This window comes from Vulpes vulpes, chromosome 11 (assembly GCF_048418805.1).
Source record: "Vulpes vulpes isolate BD-2025 chromosome 11, VulVul3, whole genome shotgun sequence".
Classification (NCBI taxonomy): Eukaryota; Metazoa; Chordata; class Mammalia; order Carnivora; family Canidae; genus Vulpes; species Vulpes vulpes.
Window position 1 is genome coordinate 96,617,749 of NC_132790.1, and position 20,453 is coordinate 96,638,201.

A 20,453-nucleotide genomic window follows, 5' to 3' on the forward strand; every position below is an offset into this window, starting at 1 on the left:
TAAAGATGCTAGGAAAAAAACAAAATCTAAAATTAGAAGAATAAATAATAAAGATCAGAGTGGAAATAAATGAGATGGAGACTAAAAAACAAAAACAAAAACAAAAAAACAAAAAAAAATAAGAGCTTATTTTTTTTATAAAAATAAAAAATAAGCTCTTTTTTTATAAAGATGAACAAAATTGGTAAACCTTTTGCCAGAATCATGAAGAAAAAAGGCCCACGTGAACAAAATCACAAATTAAAGAGAAGTTACAACTACAGAATACAAAATATCATTAAAGTTTTATGCCAACAAATAGGACAAATTAGAAGAAATGGATTAATTCATAGAAACAATCTTCTAAAACTCAATCGGATAGAAATAGAAAACCTGGACAGATTACTGGTAATGAAAATGAGTAATCAGAAAACTTGAACCAAAATCTAGGCCCAGATGACATCACAGATGAAATTGAGCAAACATTTAATAAAGCTTAATACCTATCCTCTTCAAACTGTTCCAAAAAAATAGAAGAGGAAGAAATGCTTACAAATTCATTTTATAAGGCCAGTATTACTCTGATACCAAAACCAGACAAGAACACTATATGAAATAAAATTACAGGTCAATATCCCTGATACACATAGATGGAAATATCCTCAATAAAATATTAGTGATGTGAATTCAACATTACCTTAGAAGACTCCTACACCATGATCAACTGGGATTTATTCCAGGGATGCAAGGATAATTCAACATCCACAAATCAAATATGATATGTCACATTAACAGAAATGATAAAAATCATATGATCAGTTTAATAGATGCAAAAAATTTGATGAAATTAAACAGCTATTTATAATAAAAGTCCTCAACAAAGTGGGTATAAAGAAAATATATCTTAAAGCATAACAAAGGCCACATGACAAACCCACATCTAACATTATACTAAGTGGTTGAAAGCTGAAAGTTTTCCCTTTAAAATCAGGAACAATACAAACTATATCCATTCATATCATTTTTTAAAAGATTTTATTTATTTATTCATGAGAGGCAGAGACATAGGCAGAGGGAGAAGCAGGCTCCCCAGAAGGAGTCTAATATGAGACTTGATCCCCAGACCCTCGGATCAGATCACTCCCTGAGCTAAAGGCAGATGCTCAACCACTGAGCCACCCAGCTATCCCCATTCTTACCATTTTTTATTCAACATGGTACTCAGAGTTCTAGCCATAGCAATCAGACAGGAAAAAGAAATAGAAATTATCCAAATTGGAAAAGAATAAGTAAAACTATTTGCAGATGACATGATACTTCATGTAGAAAACTCTAAGACTTCATTAAAAAAAAAAAAAAAACGATTAGAATAAATGAATTCAGTAAAACTGTAGGATCCAAAAGTAAAACACAAAAATCTATTGCATTTGTAGACACTAATAAGGAAATAGCGGAAAGGGAAACTAAGGAAATAATCTCATTTACAATTATGTCAAAATATCCCTTTTAGGTATTAGTTTGGCTCTGAGAAACTCAAAGCCTTAGCTAATGGCATCCTTAAATTCTAAAGAGACAAGTGTGCCACCTTCTGGTACACCTGGTTATTTTATGTCTAAGAATAGAGCTTCAGGAGTTGCAGATACCTAGAAAAAACAACAAAATTTTACTAAGATTGTTTCGTATCCTGAGGAACTCGGCTTTATAACCATCAGGTTGGGAGCCCCAAAATAAGGCCAAACAGAAATATGGGTTGACCCCATTTGTGGCTAGGGTTCAACCAAGCATCTGTCAACCCTCAGGGGAATAATAACCTAGAAATTCAATGGTCATTATGGGGAATGCTCCAATTTTATGTCATTTAAGAAGTATACTTGGAAGCAAGGTTTCCCAAATTAAACGGAATGGCACACCTATTTCAATTGGCATTCAGAAGCCTCCAAAAGATTTCAAAATTCCAAAATACTCTGGTTGAAAGATTCATTGCAAAGCATTAATTAAAAGTTAAAAAGAGAAAATGTAACTAAAAGACTGTAAGACTGACATACTGATCCTGAAGAGATTAAACATTTACCTTTTTTAAAATAAGACCATCCAAGGATACAGGCAATCCTCCTCAGATTATCTTTTACTCCTTGGTCAAAGGCCATAGTTAAACAATGTCTTAAACCTAGAGAGGATTCTCAAGAGTTTTTGTAAATACTCCAGTCAAGAGAAGCAAATGAAATTTTGCATTGGCCCATCCTTTCCAAATCCAGACCCACTAGTTATTATTGATAATTTCTTTCGGGATTAACTGTTGCCTTCTTGCATGTCTCTTTTTATATTCTAGGAACTTGACCTGGCTTTCTGATTGGGGAATAGGTTGTTGGTTCTTTCTTTGGCTATCCTTGGGAGAGACTCTAGATCTTGTGAAGCTAATTAGTATCTTTTACACCATCTTTGACAATACCTTGGGAGTTTAATACTGACAGAAATTTATTATTTGTCCTAGCTGACATCGGATAAAATATTTGAAAAGTTTTAATGACTTTATTATCAAGTAAGCTTAACTTATTCCATCTACCAGAGAAACGAATTTAAACTTTTATAATGAGTTTTATACATATTTCATAGCAGTAATTTATTTTATTTTTTTTTTCATAGCAGTAATTTAAAAACAAAATGAGTTCTCTACATCTATCTCTATGTTTATGTGTCATATATGTGTGTTGTATATATGTGGCATTTTCTACTTCCAGATGGTATTGCTAAAATTAATTTGTACAAGAGCTCTATTGAATTGGCTTAAAGAAAATTAAATGCGTATATGAATTAAATTCTTAAATATAAAAAAAGAAAAGCTTAAAGGTGAGCTGCCTTAGAGTTTTAACAAAAAAATGGCACGCGAACAAAGGCTATGTGTTAGATGTTATAAACTCATGGGGCATCCTGTATTTTAGCAATGGCCCAGAATAAGAAATGCTTTTTGACTGATCTCTTCCAATAAACTTGTAATACTTTGGGCTTCATAAAAAAAATAAAATAAAAAAAAATAAATTCTTAAATATAATAGAAACTAACTCAAATATTTTTCAAGTTCACTTGATCTGGGATGATCCCAAGCAAATTAACATTTAAGTTTGTTGCTTTAGGGACACCTTGGTGGCCCAGCAGTTGAGCATCTACCTTCAACCCATGGTGTGATCCTGGAGACCCGGGATTGAGTCCCATGTCGGGCTCCCTGCATGGAGCCTGCTTCTCCCTCTGCCTGTGTCTCTGCCTCTCTCATGAATAAATAAATAAAATCTTAAAAAAAAAAGTTTGTTGGCTGAATTAAAACAGGCATGTCTTCTTTATAGAGTCATCAAACTTTGACTATAATGCAGATAATCCACTTTTATTCTACTAAATTTACTAAATTCATGTTATATCTGTTACAATTTGTCAGCAAAAATAACTTAGAATAATAGTTGATTTTCTTTGATGTCTCATGAAGTTTTCATGGGTAATCTAGATATAATTGTCAAGAACAAATTGACTGAATATATAAAAAGTTTTAAAAGTTTCCCAAATCATCTTGGCACCTTGAAAACTTAGTTTTGGTAAGTGATGAGTGAAGCTGAACACTGAATATCTAGATCACTACCTGATAAGCTTTTTAAAAATGAAACAATAACTACTGAACATAGGTTTATTTACTTTTGGTATCTTGTTACAAAAAAATTAAGATATTTGATATTAGTGCTCTATTAGAAAACTGAATAAGGAATATGCTTCCAAGAATCATTCAGTATATTCATAAATTTGCAAATTTAAGGAATGTTAGTATGACCAACAGTTCACAATTGCTTACTTTTTATTTTTTCACTAGAAATTAGGTTTCAAGGGCTAAGAAACTAAATAGTATATGTAAATAAAGCTCTAGAAATAATAAGGGAAATATCTTGGGTTCATATGCCAGGAAAATAGGATATATTTTCACTAAGACAAAGTATGAAGAATGGAATACATTTTGTTGATATTGAGGGGAAAAAAGTAATTTTGTCCTTATTTGAGGCTAATCATTTAAAGAAGAAAAATAAAGCAAAATTGGAGTGTAGAAAAAGAGTTGTAGAAGGTTTGTGGAAAAAGAATCTTTGGAAATGTATTTTAATGTATAATTAAATGGGCTAAATTAAAATAAACTTAAAAATAAGGTCTTTTAGGGACACTTGGGTGGCTCAGTGGTTGAGTGTCTGCCTTTGGCTCAGGGTGTGACGCTGGAGTCCCAAGATTGAGTCCATCAGGCTCCCTGCATGGAGCCTGCTTCTCCCTCTGCCTGTGTCTCTGCCTCTCCCTCTCTCTCTCATGAATAAATAAGTAAAATCTTTAAAAAAAAATAAGGTCTTTTAAATTTATTTAAGATTTTTAAAATTTATTCATGAGTGACACAGAGAGAGGGCCAGAGACATAGGACTATATATATAAAGTGTTCAGCTTGACTCGTCACTTACCACTTATTCAGTTTTCTAATAGAGCACTAATATCAAATATCTTAATTTTTCTGTAACAAGATACCAAAAGTAGATAAACCTATGTTCAGTAGTTATTGTTTCATTTTTAAAAAGCTTCTCAGGAAGTGATCTAGATATTCAAAGTGTTCAGCTTCACTCATCACTTACCAAAACTAAGTTTTCAAGGTGCCAAGATGATTTGGGAAACTTCTATATATATATAATTGGGCTTATTTGATTTGTAAGTTACACGGGAAGCACCGTCAAATAATACAAAGCCTTCTCTATCGTAAGGTTATGACACAGTTGGAATGCATTCTCCTTCTGCAATAAATGGCCCCTCATTGCCAGATTTTCACCATCCTGGTGTCCTGGTAACATGGTAACAGTCTGCTTGCAAATCAGAGAAATTAAGGAGGGTAAACAATGGCTATTGATTAAGTGAACAGTTGGGCTGATGGGAAACTCGAGATGGCCACTTGATTCTTCCTGGCTCTCTGACAAACCCTATTTTTCATGTGTTTTACATTCTTTAACCCATGATAGTGCATTTTTTTTTAAAGATTTATTTATTCATGAGAGAGAGAGAGAGAGAGAGAGAGAGAGAGGCAGACACACAGGCAGTGAGAGAAGTAGGCTCCGTGCAGGGAGCCCAATGCGGGACTCGATCCCAGGTCTCCAGGATCACACCTGGGCCACAGGCAGGCCCTAAACCGCTGAGGCACCCAGGGATCCCCATGATAGTGCATTTAAAATGACTTCATTTATGAATAGATATTGACGGAGAAACTTCTATAAAATTGCAAAGGGGTCCCTGGCTGGCTCGGTCAGTTCAGCATACTACTCTTGATCTCCATTCCGATCTTGATCACAGGGTCTGGAGTTCAAAGCCTGCACTGGGCTCCATGCTGGCCAAGGAACCTACTTAAAACAAAAATTGCAAAGACAGTCTACTAATGTCTGACCTGTTAAGTTCATCAACCGGGATAAACTTTTGTTGTTCCCAGAGTCTTCAGACTTCCTTCTGCACACCCTGAACAGCTGCAGCTGGTCTTCATTCAACTGCCACTTAGTATGAGTTAGCTATGTGTTCTTGTTATTGTAGGTGTGTGTGTTTTCTGGTTGGGTTGAAGCTTTCCCTTGCCACAAAGCTGATGCCCTCACAGTAGCAAATAAACTATTAGACAATGTGTTTCCCGTTGGTGTACCTTCCTTGATCCCCAGTGGTTGAGGTACCAACTTCACCAGGCAAATCATGAGCCTTAACAAAAACCTTGCAAATTCTTGGAATTATCAATGCTCCTATCATCCCCAATCATCAGGCATCTGAAAAAACTAACCTACTGAAACAATTGGACTTCCTTGACCTAAGGTATTGCCTTTGGTCTTGCTGACCATTTGCAATATATACCCTTTGGGAAATAAACCATTCCACACAAGATAGTCACCAGCAGACCGATGCCTATTGGCATACTACTTTCTGCCAATCCTTGTCATCTTGGGCTGGTATGAACAGCCACTACAAATCTCTAATGTCTTATGCTCAAGCCTATCATCAACAGGTTAAAAAAGCCTTCGCAGATGTCAATTCGAAGGTCCCTGTTAGTCACAATCTGGAGTCTGGTGATTAGGTATTTTGGAAACATTATCAAGCTCCACTGAAAGGGACCTGACCAAGTGCTTCCAACCTGGCATTGCTTCAAAACTATAAGGGAGGGATGCCTGGATGGCTCAGTGGTTGAGCACCTGCCTTCAGCCCAGGGCGTGATCCTGAGGTCCTGAAATCGGGTCCCGCATCAGGCTCCTGCATGGTGCCTGCATCTCTCTCTGCCTGTGTCTCTGCCTCTCTCTGTATGTCTCTCATGAATAAATAAATTAGATCTTAAAAAAAAACTTAAGGGATTGGATATGTATCTTACAGCCAAGGAAACCTCCACCTGATATATGGTCCTGTATAGATGCTAGAGCCTCTGAATCAAATTGATAAGAAAGAGAAGTCCCTGACATTAAAGTAGATGGCTTCTACCCAAAATGACAGATCAAAACTTCACACTTTGACTGAATAAGAAACTCTTCTTCTTTGCCTTGTCTTTATTCTGGCATTGACTTGGAAAGATAATGCCATCATCCCTATCTCTCAGACCATTGCTAAGGGCAGTGACCTTTCAGACTGCTGGATTTGTCAAAGATTTTTTATCTATCCATGATGCTAGAGATCTCCTGGTGCTCCTTATAAGCAATTCCTCTACTATTCCCAATGTCACTGCAGACTATAAGCAGCCCTTCCCACCCCCTTAGAAATCTCTTACCAAATTCAACTTTCATGGCCAGAATATCCAGTGACTTTTTACATTTCTCCAATAATAACTGTACTTAGCCATCTAAACACAAATACCTATGTAAATCTTAGTACCTTTGCACCCCCATATTCCCATGATGATCTAGATCATCTCTGTTCTCACCAAGAGAACTTAACAGCAGCACCCATCTTTGCAAGACATTTAGAACAACACTACTTCAGGCTTAGGGATTCTCTTCTCACATGCACCGAAAACCTGACTGACCCTTGACTTGAAAGGGTAAATGCAACAGTCCCTGTGAACAAATCCATTAATAGCACCTCTCTAATGGAAATGGTCTGTGTGGCAACAAGATTTGTCTTTGTCTGTGATGGCTATAATGCTTCTAGGGCTACAAATGTCTAGATGGCTGGCACACAGCTGGGCAATGCCTCCTAGGTTATCTAACTACGCCCCTAACTTTCCTTAGACAATCAAGATACTTCGTGGCTCTGAAGTTCTGTCTAAACATTGGAAATTATCTTGTTTGTAGTTATAATCTCCCTGGCATATTATATCCTCTTAGAAAGTTAAAATTCACTTAGGTGTGAGCGGGCAATGGCACTGGATGAGGAGGATCGATCCTAGGCTCTCCTCATCCCACAAATACAACTAGATAACTATCAACTCATCCTAAAACCCCCAAGAATCCATCTGAAGACTGGTAGAAATGACTCCATAAGTGAAGGTGAAGAAGAGGCCACATCGAAGAAGGTAGAAAGTACAGAGATGCAGCTTGGGAGAGAAATGGACTGTGGCTGCTGTGGTGGGGAGCTTCAGTCATGGAGAAGTGCGAAAGACAGACTAACATACAGGGGAATGCATGGGGAAAATGAATGCTCATAGCAATTGGGGCCCAAATTGTGAGTTTTTGCAACCAGCAGAGCTTTAAACCTGGAACTTTAAGGGTAGTGTGCTCAGGTCTGGGAGAGGCTGGAGGGCATTGTCAGGGCAAGCAGCCCACAGACATACACTATAGACACGGTGATCTGAAGAGTGCCTGGAGCACAACTTGAGGAGATTAGTTGTTCATCTTGGAGCATGTTCCAGAGGTGCAGTGTTCACAGAGACTCACCCAGAAACAAAGGAACTGGCAGGCGCTATTTCCCTCCATCACACTTCAGCATAAGCACAGGGCCACCTGTGAGAACCCAGCTCAGCACCAATACTCATTACCTAACTTGCTTACACGAAGCCCCACCCACCTGAGCTCCAGAAGAACTGCACTTCACAGTCAAGCTTGCCTCAGTCCCAGTGCAGTGGGCCCCCTCCCTCAGAGACCAGCCCTAACCCCTGCCAACACCATGCCTCTGGGAGTGTTGTGTAGCTTCAGTTCTGGTGGCAATGGCAACTGGTCTCATTTCATAAGCAGACCAGAATACATCTAGTTAAAAGCACATTAGTCCAGGGACCAAACACTGCCCACGACAAAGAGAGCCTCTGCCCACAACTGGCCGGAAGGATAAAGTAGCCAGAACACAATTGCAGAGTTCATGTAGCACATACTGGAGATACTCCTGGAAGCTCCACACCCTGGGGAAAAGGGGACACTACAGTGCAGGGTGCTACAGGAACTCTTCTTCATAAAGTCATTACCCTCAGTAACAGGAGTTGTAGCTAACTTTCCTAACACAGAGAAACAGGAACAGAGACCTAGACAAAATGAGACAAAAGGAATTTGTCCCAAACGAAGGAACAGGACAAGGCCACTGCCAGAGATCTAAATAAAACTGATGTAAGTAACATGCCTGATGGAGAATTTAAAGCAATGATCATAAGGATTCTCATTGGACTGGAGAAAAGAGTGGAGGACATCAGTGAGACCCTTAACACAGAGATAAAAAATAACATAACAGGGCTCAATAAACAAAATGAGAAATATGCTTGATGTAATGAACAGCACACTAGAAGAAGCAGAAGAACAAATTAATGACCTAGAAAACAGATTAATGGTAAGTAATCAAGCTAATCAAAAGAGAAATGAGAATTATGCAAAACAAGACTAGACTTAGGGTACTCAGTGACCCCATCAAATGTAATAACATTTGCAATATAGGAGTCCCAAAAGAAGAGGGAAATAGGCGCAGAGAATGTATCTGAAGAAATAATAGATAAAAACTTTCCTAATCTCAAGAGGGAAACAAATCTAGATCCAGGAGGCAAAGAGAACCTCCAACAAAATCAACAACAACAAAAAAGCAGATCCACACCAAGATGTATTTTAATTAAAATGGCAAAATATAGTGATAAAAAAAATTTAAAAGCAGCAAGACAAAAGAAGACACTTACATACAAAGATTACCACCCACCCCCCCTTCAATAAGGCTATTAGCAGAATTTTCAGCAGAAACTTTCCAAGCCAGAAAGGAACAGCCTAGAGTCAAAGTGCTGAATGGGAAAAACCTTCAACCAAGAATGCTCCCTCCAGCAAGGCTACCATTCAGAATAGAAAGAGAGATAAAGGGGATCCCTGGGTGGCTCAGGGGTTTAGTGTCTGGAGTTCGGCCCAGGGCATGATCCTGGAGTCCTGGGATCGAGTCCCACATCGGGCTCCCTGCATGGAACCTGCTTCTCCCTCTGCCTATATCTCTGCCTCTCTCTCTCTCGTTCTCTCTGTCTTTCATGAATAAATAAATAAACTCTTTAAAAAAACAAAGAAGAGATAGTTTCCCCAACAAAAACTAAAGAAGTTCATGAGCACTAAACCAGTTTTGCAAGAAATATTAAAGGGAACTCTTTGAGTGGCAAGGAAATACCAAAAATGACAGTATGAAAATAGGAAACAAAAAAGCAGTAAAAATGAATATTTACATAAAACAGTCAAGGGACTCACAAAATAAAAGGATATAAAATATGATACAATACACCTAAAACATGGGGACCAAAGGTCTAGAGAATGGGTTCAGACTTAGGTGACCATCAAATTAATACAGACTCCTATAGGTAGAAGATCTCATATATAAATCTAATGGTAACCACAAATGAAAAAACCACTAATACATATGCAAAGAATCAGGAGAAAGAAATCCAAAAATCTCATTAAAGAAAACCAGCAAACCATGAAAGAAAGGTCTGAGAAAATCCTCAGAAACAACCAAAGGACAAGTAATAAAATGTCAATAGATACATCTCTCTCAGTAATTACTTTGAATGTAAGTGGACTGAACACTTGGCTCAAAAGACAAAAGGCGATAGAATGGATAAAAAATAATAAACAAGACCCATCTCTATGCTGCCTATGAGAGACTCATTTTAGACCTAAAGGCGCCTGCAGTTTGCAAGTGAGGAGATGGAGAAACAGTTATCATGCAAATGGATGTCAAAAGAAAACTGGAGTAGCAATACGTATATCAGACAAAATAGGCTTTAAAACAAAAACTATAACAAGAGACAAAGAAGGATACTATATAATAAAGGCAACAATCCAACAAGCACATATAATAATTGTAAATAATTATGCACCCAAATACATAAAACAGTAACAAAAAAAGAAACTAATCTAGAATAATAAAGTAATAGTAGGGGACTTTAACACCCCACCTACATCAGTGGACAGATCATCTAAACAGAAAATCAACAAGGAAAGAGTGGCTTTGAATGACACACTCTGGACCACATGGACTTAAGAGATATGTTTAGAACATTCCCTGCTTAAACAGCAGAATTCACATTCTTTTCAAGTGCACATGAAATATTCTCCAGAACAGAATACATATTAGGCCACAAAACTAGCTCAACAAATACAAAAAGATTGACATCATACCATGTACCTTTTCTGACCACAACATTATGAAACTAGAAGTCAACCACAAGAAAAAAATCTGGAATGAGCACAAATAGATGAAAGTCAAATAACATGTTACTAAACACAATGAATGGGTCAGGAAATCAAGAAATAAAAACGTACATGGAAACAAATGAAAATGATACAATGGTCTAAAACCTTTGGGATGCAGCAAACAGTTCTGGAGAGGAAAGTTTATAGCAACTGGGCATAACTCAGGAAGAAAAATCTCAAATAACCTAATCTTACACCTAAAGGATCTAGAAAAATAACAACAAACAAACCCCAAAACAAGCAGAAGAAAGGAAACAACAAAGATTAGAGCAGAAATAAGTGATATAGGAACTAAAAAAGCAATAGATACGATGAAACCTGGAGCTCCTTCTCTGAAAAAAAAAAAAAAGAATAAAATTAATAAACCTCTAACCAGATATATCAAAAAGAAAAGAGGAAGGACCCAAATAAATAAAATCGCAGATGAGAGAGGAGAAATAACCACCAATACCATGGAAATACAATTATTAAAAGAATACTATGAAAAACTATATGCCAACAAATTGGACAAGTTTGGGTAAATTCCCAGAAACATAGAACCTACCAAAACTGAAACAAGATGACAAGATGACACAGAAAACTTGAACAGACCGATAACCAGCAAAGAAATTGAATCAGTAATCAAAAAAGCTCCCAACAAACCAAAGTACAGGACCAGATGGCTTCACAGGGGCATCCAAAAAACATTTAAAGAAGGTTTAATACCTACTGCTCTTGAACTATTCCATAAAACAGAAAAAGAAGAAAAAATTCCAAATTCATTTTATGAGGCCAGCAATACCCCAATACTAAAACCAGATAAAGAAACCACAAAAAAAGAGAACTACAGGCCAATATCTCTGATGACCATAGATGCAAAACTCCTCCGTAACATACTAGCAAACCAAATCCAACAGTACATTTAAAAAAAAAAAAAATCATTCACTGTGATCCAAGGGGATATTTTCCTGGGTTGCAAGCCTGGTTCAGTATTTGTAAATTAATCAACATGATATATCACACAGCCAGGGAAGGGATAAGAACCATATGATCATTTCAAAAGATGCAGAAAAAGCATTTGACAAAGTATAATATCCATTCATGATGAAAAATCCCCTACAAAGTAGGTTTGGAGGGAACATACTTCATATATGAAAAACCCACAGCCAACGTTATCCTCAGTGTGGAAAAATGGACAGCCCCTAAAGAATAAGACATGAAGGCCCGATCTCAACACTTTTATTCAACACAGTACTGGAAGTCCTAGCCTCAGCAATCAGACAACAAAAGAGAAAAAGGCATCTAAATTGGTAAGGCAAGGTGAAACTTCCACTATTTGCAAATGCCATAATTCTTTTTTTTTTTTTCAAGATTTATTTATTTATTTATTCATGAGAGACACACACAGAGAGAGAGAGGCAGAGATACAGGCAGAGGGAGAAGCAGGCTCCATGCATGAAGCCCGACGTGGGATTGATCCCGGGACTCCAGGATCATGCCCTGGGCTGAAGGCGGTGCTAAGCCGCTGAACCACCCAGGCTGCCCAGATGCCATAATTCTATATATGGAAAACCTGAAAGACTCCATGAAAAAACTTCTAAAAACTGAGAGTTGAATTTAGTAAAGTCACAAGATACAAAATCAGTAAATAAGAATCTGTTGCATTTCTATTCACCCATACTGAAGCAGAAGAGAAATTAAGAAAACAATTCCTTTCACAACTGCACTCAAGCCAGTATGATAGCCAGGAACGAGCCTAACCAAAGAGCTGAAAGACCTGAGCTCTGAAAATTATAAAAGCAGTAAAAATGAATATTTACATAAAACAGTCAAGGGACTCACAAAATAAAAGGATATAAAATATGATACAATATACCCAAAGAAGAAATGGAAAAGGACACAAAGAGGTAGAAAGACATTTTACGCTCATATTACGCTCACGTTTGGAAGAACAGATGCTATTAGGATGACCATACTGCCCAAAGCAATCTAGACATGTAATGCAATCCCTGTCAATAAACCAGCAGCATTTTTCACGGAATTAGAACAAACGGTCCTAAAATTCGAATAGAACCACCAAAGACCCCAAATAGCTAAGACAATCTTGAAATCTCAACAATCTTGAAAAAGAAAAGCGAAGCTGGAGACACTGTAATTCTGGACTTCAAATTATATTAGAAAGCTAGAGTCATCAAAACAGGATAGTAGTGGCCCCAAAATAGACACAAAGATCAATGGAACAAAAGACTCAGAAACAAGCTCATAGTTACATGGTCACTTAATCTTCGAAAAAGCACGGAAGCCTATGGAGTGGGAGAAGGACAGTCTCTTCAACGAATGGTGTTGGGAACTCGACAGCCACATGCAGAAGAATGAAACTGGATGACTTGCTTACACCATATACAAAAATACATCTGAAGTGGATTAAAGGCCTACATGTGAGACCTGAAACCGTAAAAAAACCTAGAAGAGGGCACAAGTAGTAACTTCTCCAACATCAGCTCTGGCATCTTTTTTTGTAGATAAGTCCCCCGAGGCAAGGGAAACAAAAGCCAAAATGAACTATTGGGACTACATCAAAATAAAAAGCTTCTGCACAGCGAAAGGAGCCATTGACAAAACTAAAAGGCGGCTTCTAGCACGGGAGCAGTTATTTGCAAATGATATATCCCATATAGGGGTAGGATCCAAAAATACACACAGAACTTATACAATTCAGCCCCCCACAAACAAATAATCCAATTTAAAAATGGGCAGAAGACATGAACAGACGTTTCTCTTTTGAGGAAGACATCCAGGGGGCCAACAGACACAGGGAAAGACGCTCACCATCACTCGTCATCAGGGAAACGCAAATCAAAACCACTAGGAAGGGGGATCCCTGGGTGGCTCAGCGATTTAGCACCTGGCTTTGGCCCAGGGCGCGATTCTGGAGTCCGGGATCGAGTCCCGCATCGGGCTCCTGGCATGGAGCCAGCCTGCTTCTCCCTCCTCCTATGTCTCTGCCTCTCTCTCTCTGTCTATCATAAATAAATAAATAAATCTTAAAAAAAAAACACACACACACACAAAAAATAAAAAAATAAAAAAACCACTAGGAAGGATCACCTCCCACCTGTCAGAAGGGCGAACATCAAAAAGACAAGAAGTCACAAGCGTTGGCGAGGGTGTTAGGGGTAGGGAACTCTTGTGCACTGTTGGTGAGAATGCAAAAAAAGTGCAGCAACCGTGGGAAACAGTATGGAGATTGCTCAAGAAATTAAAAAGAGAACTACCCTACAATCCGGCAATTCCACTTCTACGAATTTATCTGGCCAAAATGAATAGACGAATCCAAAAAGATATACGCACCCCTAGGCGTACTGCAGCTTTATCTTCGACAGCCAAGATATGGAAGCCACGGAAGTGTCCGTCAGTGGACAGATGGATAAAGAAGATGTGGCATGTGTGTGTGTGTCTAGATCACACGCACACACGCACACAGGAATACTACTTTGTTATAAAAAAAAGAATAAAATCCTGCCATTTGTGAAAGCATGGATGGAATAAAGGGTGTTCTGCTAAATGAAATAAGTCAGAGAAAGGCAAGTGCCATCAAATCTCACTTCTTTGTGGACTCCAAAACACACAACAGACTCATAGGTACAGAGAACAATCTGGGGGTTCCCGGGGGTGGGTGCGGGGAGGGGTGAGGAGACAATGGCCGCATAGGGTAAGGGGATTGGAAGTTACAAGCTTGCAGCTATAAAACAAGTGGGTCACGGGGATGTGGTGCACAGCATAGGGAACACGGTCAACAGTACTGTAAGTGACAGGTGGTGGCTAGATTGGTCACAGTGATCACGGCCTAATGTGTGTGAAGGTTGAAGCCCTTACGGTATAACATTGTCCTGGTGTAATAGTGCATGTCAAATACACATCGATAATACATTTTAAACAGAATAAATCATATATGGTTGTACTTTTCCTGAGGAGCTTTTTTGCCCCCATGTATTTAAAAAATTTGGTAGGCACTTGAATTTTGAGTTTGCTTCCCCAAACCCTTAAGTCCTACATACGTAGCAGACATACTGATCTTTACATACGCATTTCCCCATAATCCCATACTTTCTCGCTTACTGGAGTGATGATTCTTGTAATATTGGATGGATCGTTAGAAGTTCCCATAACTGGGGATCCCTGGGTGGCTCAGCGGTTTAGCACCTGCCTTCGGCCCAGGGTGTGATCCTGGAGACCTGGGATCGAGTCCCACATCGGGCTCCCTGCATGGGGCCTGTTCTCCCTCTGCCTGTGTCTCTGCCTCTCTCTCTCTCTCTCTCTCTCTCTCTGTGTGTGTGTGTGTCATGAATAAATAAATAAAATCTTAAAAAAAAAGTTCTCATAACTTTTCAAAAATTTTCAACAAGACAGGGTCTACATAACAAGGTAAAAATTATAAGAAGAATATTGATATGTAGACAGCTAACTTCTGTCTCAGTAGCTCCCAGATGAACAAGACTAGAAGTAGCCTTTCTGGATTAAAGTGTAAAGGTGCAGTAACCCCTGGGTATTGATTTTTTTTCCCCCCATTAGCCCAGATCTTAGAAAAACTGACTTCAGAATGTTCTTATTCTTCTAGTTTCTACATACCATTGCATTTAAAGAGAAATCAGTCTCGGACATCCTTCTTTGAGGTCTACCTCCAACTCACAGAATGTTGGTTTTTGAGCTGCACTGGAGAGGTCAGCGTTCAAGGCTACGTTTCCCCTCTTGAGCCCGCCCCTTCCCCTCCTGGGTCTTACCTGTAAGGCCTGCAAATCCGCGAATGTCTTAGCAGGGATTGTATGAATGCCATTGCTGTGCAGCATCAGGAGCTCCAATTTGTTCAGGCCAGAAAAATCCGTTTCCGTCAATCTAACCAAGCTGTTGTACCTGCAATGAAAACATGAGGCGTAAGCTACGCCTGCCAGCTGCAGTTCAGATGGTAAAGCTGAAGCGTGCACACGGGCGTGCACACACCTCTACACACCAACCCTAGGATCTCCTGGGCTCTGGGGTGATGGACACAGACGGTGCGCCCACTCCCTGGTCCTGGCGGTCAAGTTCCGCCGCCCACGTTTCCCTTCCCAGGACACAGCACCTCCCTCTTGGCTCCCCACCCTTTCCACCTGGCCGGTCCTTCCGCTGGGGATACCCTTGACCCTCCCTCTCACTACCTGTGACTCCTGGGGAGACCCAGCTCGTTCTTTTATGGTGTGCCCCCCTGCTTTCCCAGGAAGAATTCATCATTATAAAGCAGGGGTTAAGACCCCTGGGCTCTTCATCAAATAGTGTGGCCAGGAGGCTTCTGGACTCCTGGCAGTTGGCAGTGGGCCATATAAGAAATAGTGAAAGGGATCCAAAGGGAAAGGAGGGGAGCCGAGTGGGAAAATTAGAGAGGGAGACAAACCATGAGAGGCTCCTAACTCTGGGAAACAAACAAAGGGTTGGGAAGGGGAGGTGGGCACAGGTTGGGGTGACTGGGTGATAGGCACTGAGGGGGGCACCCGATGGGATGGGCACTTGGTGTTAGACTATATGTTGGCAAATCAAACTTCAATAAAAACAGATAAAATATATATATATATATATATATATATATATATATATATATAATTTAAAAAATAAATAAAATGCAAATAATAGAAGAAGCAACGTAAAAGGTGTTCGGAGGACTAAGTGAACAAATACATGAAGAGAGACGAGCTCGGTGCCGGATCATAGTAGGCACACAGTCTGTGTCCTTATTATTATTAGTGACTGTTCCAAGGAATTTTGTACACTCTCTGACGGTCCTTACGAAATCAGTCTTCTCCATTTCACTGTAGCTTCTAGACGTGAATAATACATCTTGGTCATTGTTGTCTCCCTAGCACATAGCAGGCGCACACGGTTACCAACTAAATGACGTTAAATCTGACTTCATGTGCGTACACACACACACACACACACACACACACACACACACACGGTTTTTCATGAACCTTTAAAACATAGTCACCTTTTAGCAGATTTAATTAGGTTTGTGTTTTCGAAAGCATGTCAAATAAGTCACTTAGCATGAAAAGAAGTCCAAGGGTCTTCGTCAAGGATCTAACCAACTTTTCATACATCTCCTTTACATATGGGAAGACACTTCAGGGTCTTATTCTCTCCTTCTGATAGATCACAGCTCTAACTCTTAACAGACGCTATTTTCCAGCAAAAATGTAGCCAGGACGAAGTGCTGTCATCTTGGGCCTCCCGTCCTAGCAAGCATGATGTCAGGTTCTAGAACTTCCTCCTAGTAAAACTTTACCTGGAAAACGTTGCTTATTGTGTCTTACAAACTCAAGATCTTCACGTGCTTATTTAGGGAGAGAAATACCGTTAAAACAATTTCGGTCAATCTCTGAAAGTCACAAGTTTTGTTTGACATTTTAGGAGACAAAGCCTCAGCGTGATACCTCCTTGGGAAGGGGATAAGACAAGGGATTCCCACGCACCCTAAATTGATGCGCTCCACATTGGGTGAGATGCCGTCTGGGATGGAGGTCAGGTACCGAAACGTGCAGTGCACCTCTGTAGGCACATAACAAGCGCAGCGGCGAGGACAGGCCTGGACCCCAGGGCTGGTCACCACGCAGATCGCAGAGAAGGAGACCAGCAAGCAGGTGATTCCTCTGCCTTTCACCTTCATTCTGGGGGGAGGGGGGGAATCACACCTCAGAGTTACAGGTAGGGTTTGAGCCAAGTTCCAGTATAACTATACACACTAAATCTGATAATCCGGGGGGAGGTTTCCGAAAGGTCCTGCGTGGATAACTTCATTCATTCACAACCTCTATGGGAAAACCTACTCTTCACACAGCAGTTGGGTGCTGGCCTCTTGTGGGGCTTTGTCACCAAGTGGGATATTTAATTGTTGTGAAAATCCCTTCACGGCTTCTCACTTCTTAATGAAAAGCAGTAATCCCTAATACTTAGGGATTCAATAAAAAGAGGAAATAGAGACCCCAAGGAGGGAAATACAGAAGGCTTGGTTTCCTATACGCTAGTTCTTCTAGACCCACTTTTAAAAAAACTGATTATAAAACTAATCCATGTGCATCACGGAAAGTATGAAAGCTATAAATAAGTAAAAGAGAGTAAAATTAGTCATATTCCCACCACCCAGATATAACCAGTAACATCTTGCTGTGTTCTCTCCAGCCTCTCATAGGTATGTGTGCACCTAGGATCAAATGGAATTTGTAACACATTTTACTCATCGAATGTATAAGGTCTGTTTCTTCTTCTTTTTTTTTTTTTTTTTGCTTTATTAAACCTTCTTCAAAAATATTTTTAAGAGCTGTCATACACCACTGGAAGGGTGAATAAATCTTGAAGGGTGAATAAATCTTCTAGTCCTTGCCAAAAAAGACACATTGCACACTTCATTGTCATGTAATGACCATGAGCCAGAGTAACCGACTGGATGAGAGGCTTGAGCCTTGCACCCACACTGGACGGGGCCACCCTGCCCCCTGGAACACATGCTGCTGGGTTCTTTTGCTTTGCTTAGAGCATCCCTCTGGACCTTTCCTTGGTCCCTCCCCCTCCTCTCCCTCCTCAGCCTCCTGCCTGCCCTGGGAGCAGAGGAGCCTCATCAGAGAAGAGAGATGCTCAGCTTCTTGGAAAAAAACGGTATCTAGGATCCACACGTGGGGCAAGCTCTTGGATCCAAACCTAATTTTCTCCTGTAATTCAGAATATACAAGGATCGCAATAAAAATCTTTATTGTACCTTTCTAAGATAAGTGACCTTCATGATTTGCAACGTTCCCTGGGATCGAATGGTTTCTTTGGGATCCTACCAGCAACTATCCTTTAGGCCTACACAACCCTGAAAACAGAAAGGCGGATTGCTAGTCTTCGAAGATGATGGAATGATTATCGGAATTCTGGCCCAGCTTGAAATTGAATAGAGGGTCAACCCATGACCCCTTTTGTCATTATAAGCGTCCGACTACAAAAACCTCAAGGAAACCTGTGATGGGAGAAGGCACTTCCACCTTCCATCCTTAGTTAAGCGGAGAAAGAGTTGGGAGGACAGAGATAATCCTCTCGTTCAGCCAGAAAAAAGCCAAGTCCTGGGTCATCCCCACCTGAGAGTCACTGAAAAGAACCACAGCTCTAGGACAACGGAGGGGAAGCGGAGTCCCACATACTTAAACCTGAAAAGGCACACGGGGAAGGACAGAAATGAACAGTACCTGAGCTCCTCTGTGCTGCCGCTGACGGGGCCGTCTGCTCCCCGCCTGCTGGGCGCCCGCCTTAGTGCCCGGCAAGGACCTGGCGAGGCCGGGCCCGGGGACCGCCACCCCCGCCGCGCTCCCCCACCCTCCCCTCCCCCTCCCCTCTCCCTCCCCCTCCCCCTCTCCCGAGGATGCTCCTGCCTCAGCCGGACAGACCCCGGAGGCCAAGTGGGGCCTCCCGTCCTCGCGCTCCGCTCCCCGGCGGCTGCTCTACCTCGCGGCTCCCCCGTCTCCGCCCCCCGCCGACCCCCAGGTCCCCAGGTCCCCAGGTCCCGGGTTTCTCTCCTTCGGGACCAGCCGCCGTCCGTGCCCCGCCGAAGGGTCTCCACCTGCGGAATCAGTCTTTGCTCAGGGCGCACCCCCGGCCTGGCTCCGTCACTAGGGGGTGACCCTGCCCTCCCTGCAGGCGCCACCGGCCGCTGGGTCCAGGGCGCGTCCCCGCCCCCACCGGAGCGCCCATCCCGCGGCGGGACCTCGGGTGCCCCGTCACCCCTCGCCCCGCCCTCGGGTCCCCGCCCCCCCACCGGGAGCGCCCGTCCCGCGGCGGGACCTCGGGTGCCCCGTCACCCCACCCCCGCCCTCGGGTCCCCGCCCCCCCACCGGGAGCGCCCGTCCCGCGGCGGGACCTCGGGTGCCCCGTCACCCCCCCCGCCCTCGGGTCCTTCACCCTCCGCCCTCGGGTCCCCGCCCCCCACCGGAGCGCCCCGTCCCTCGGCGGGACCTCGGGTGCCCCGTCACCCCCCCCCGCCCTCGGGTCCTTCACCCTCCGCCCTCGGGTCCCCGCCCCCCACCGGAGCGCCCCATCCCTCGGTGGGACCTCGGATCCCTCATCACCCCCCTCCGCCCTCGGGCCCCCCGTCCCCCCTCGCCCCGCCCTCGGGTCCCCGCCCCCCCCACCGGGAGCGCCTATCCCGCGGCGGGACCTCGGGTGCCCCGTCACCCCCCCTCGCCCTCGGGTCCCCGCCCCCCACCGGAGCGCCCATCCCGCGGCGGGACCTCGGGTGCCCGTCCCCCCCGCCCCGACCTCGGGTCCTTCACCCTCCGCCCTCGGGTCCCCGCCCCCCCACCGGGAGCGCCGCATCCCGCGTCGGGACCTCGGGTCCCCCCCCCACACCCGGAGCGCCGCATCCCTCGACTGGACCTGGGATCCCCCACCCCCACCCCCACCGGGAGCGCCCATCCCGCGGCGGGACCTCGGGTCCCCACCTCGCCCCGACCTCGGGTCCCCCCCCCCGCCCTCGGGTCCCGGTGCAGGCAGGGCCGCGCGGCCGCTCACCTCCTCGCGGGGGACGCACGGGCGGGCGCCGCCGGGGTGTCGCGAGCTCCGCGGCCGGGTCCCGGGACCTTCCGGAGCCGCGGGGGGAGGCGGGGCGGGGTCGGGGTGACGTCGGGCGGGGCCGGGGACTCGCGGCTCGGCGGGCGCAGGGGAGGGACGAGCCGGCTGGACCCTACCCGGGCGGCGGGAGCCGGCGGCCAGGACGCCCACCTGTTGACAGGTGCCCCCCCCCCCCCCCCGCCCCGGGTCAGTCCCGTGCAAGGCTGCACGCGGCGA

The 20,453-nt window shown here is 42.9% G+C and overlaps 1 protein-coding gene across 2 annotated transcripts in view; it reads right to left on the reverse strand.

Moving 5' to 3' along the window:
• The window catches only part of IGSF10 (immunoglobulin superfamily member 10), a 58,733-nt gene extending 38,483 nt beyond the window's left edge, over nucleotides 1–20,250 (reverse strand). Inside the window, exons 1-3 of one of the 2 annotated variants that reach the window (XM_072727141.1) lie at nucleotides 20,178–20,250; nucleotides 17,111–17,305; nucleotides 15,389–15,518 (exon numbers count right to left, since the gene is read on the reverse strand). In XM_072727141.1, the coding sequence (XP_072583242.1) occupies nucleotides 15,389–15,518; nucleotides 17,111–17,304 (324 nt within the window). In that variant the 5' untranslated portion in view covers nucleotide 17,305; nucleotides 20,178–20,250. The remainder of the gene's footprint in view (nucleotides 1–15,388; nucleotides 15,519–17,110; nucleotides 17,306–20,177) is intronic. The other variant, XM_072727140.1, reaches the window with a different exon arrangement.
• Between the last annotated feature and the right edge of the window lie 203 nt (nucleotides 20,251–20,453).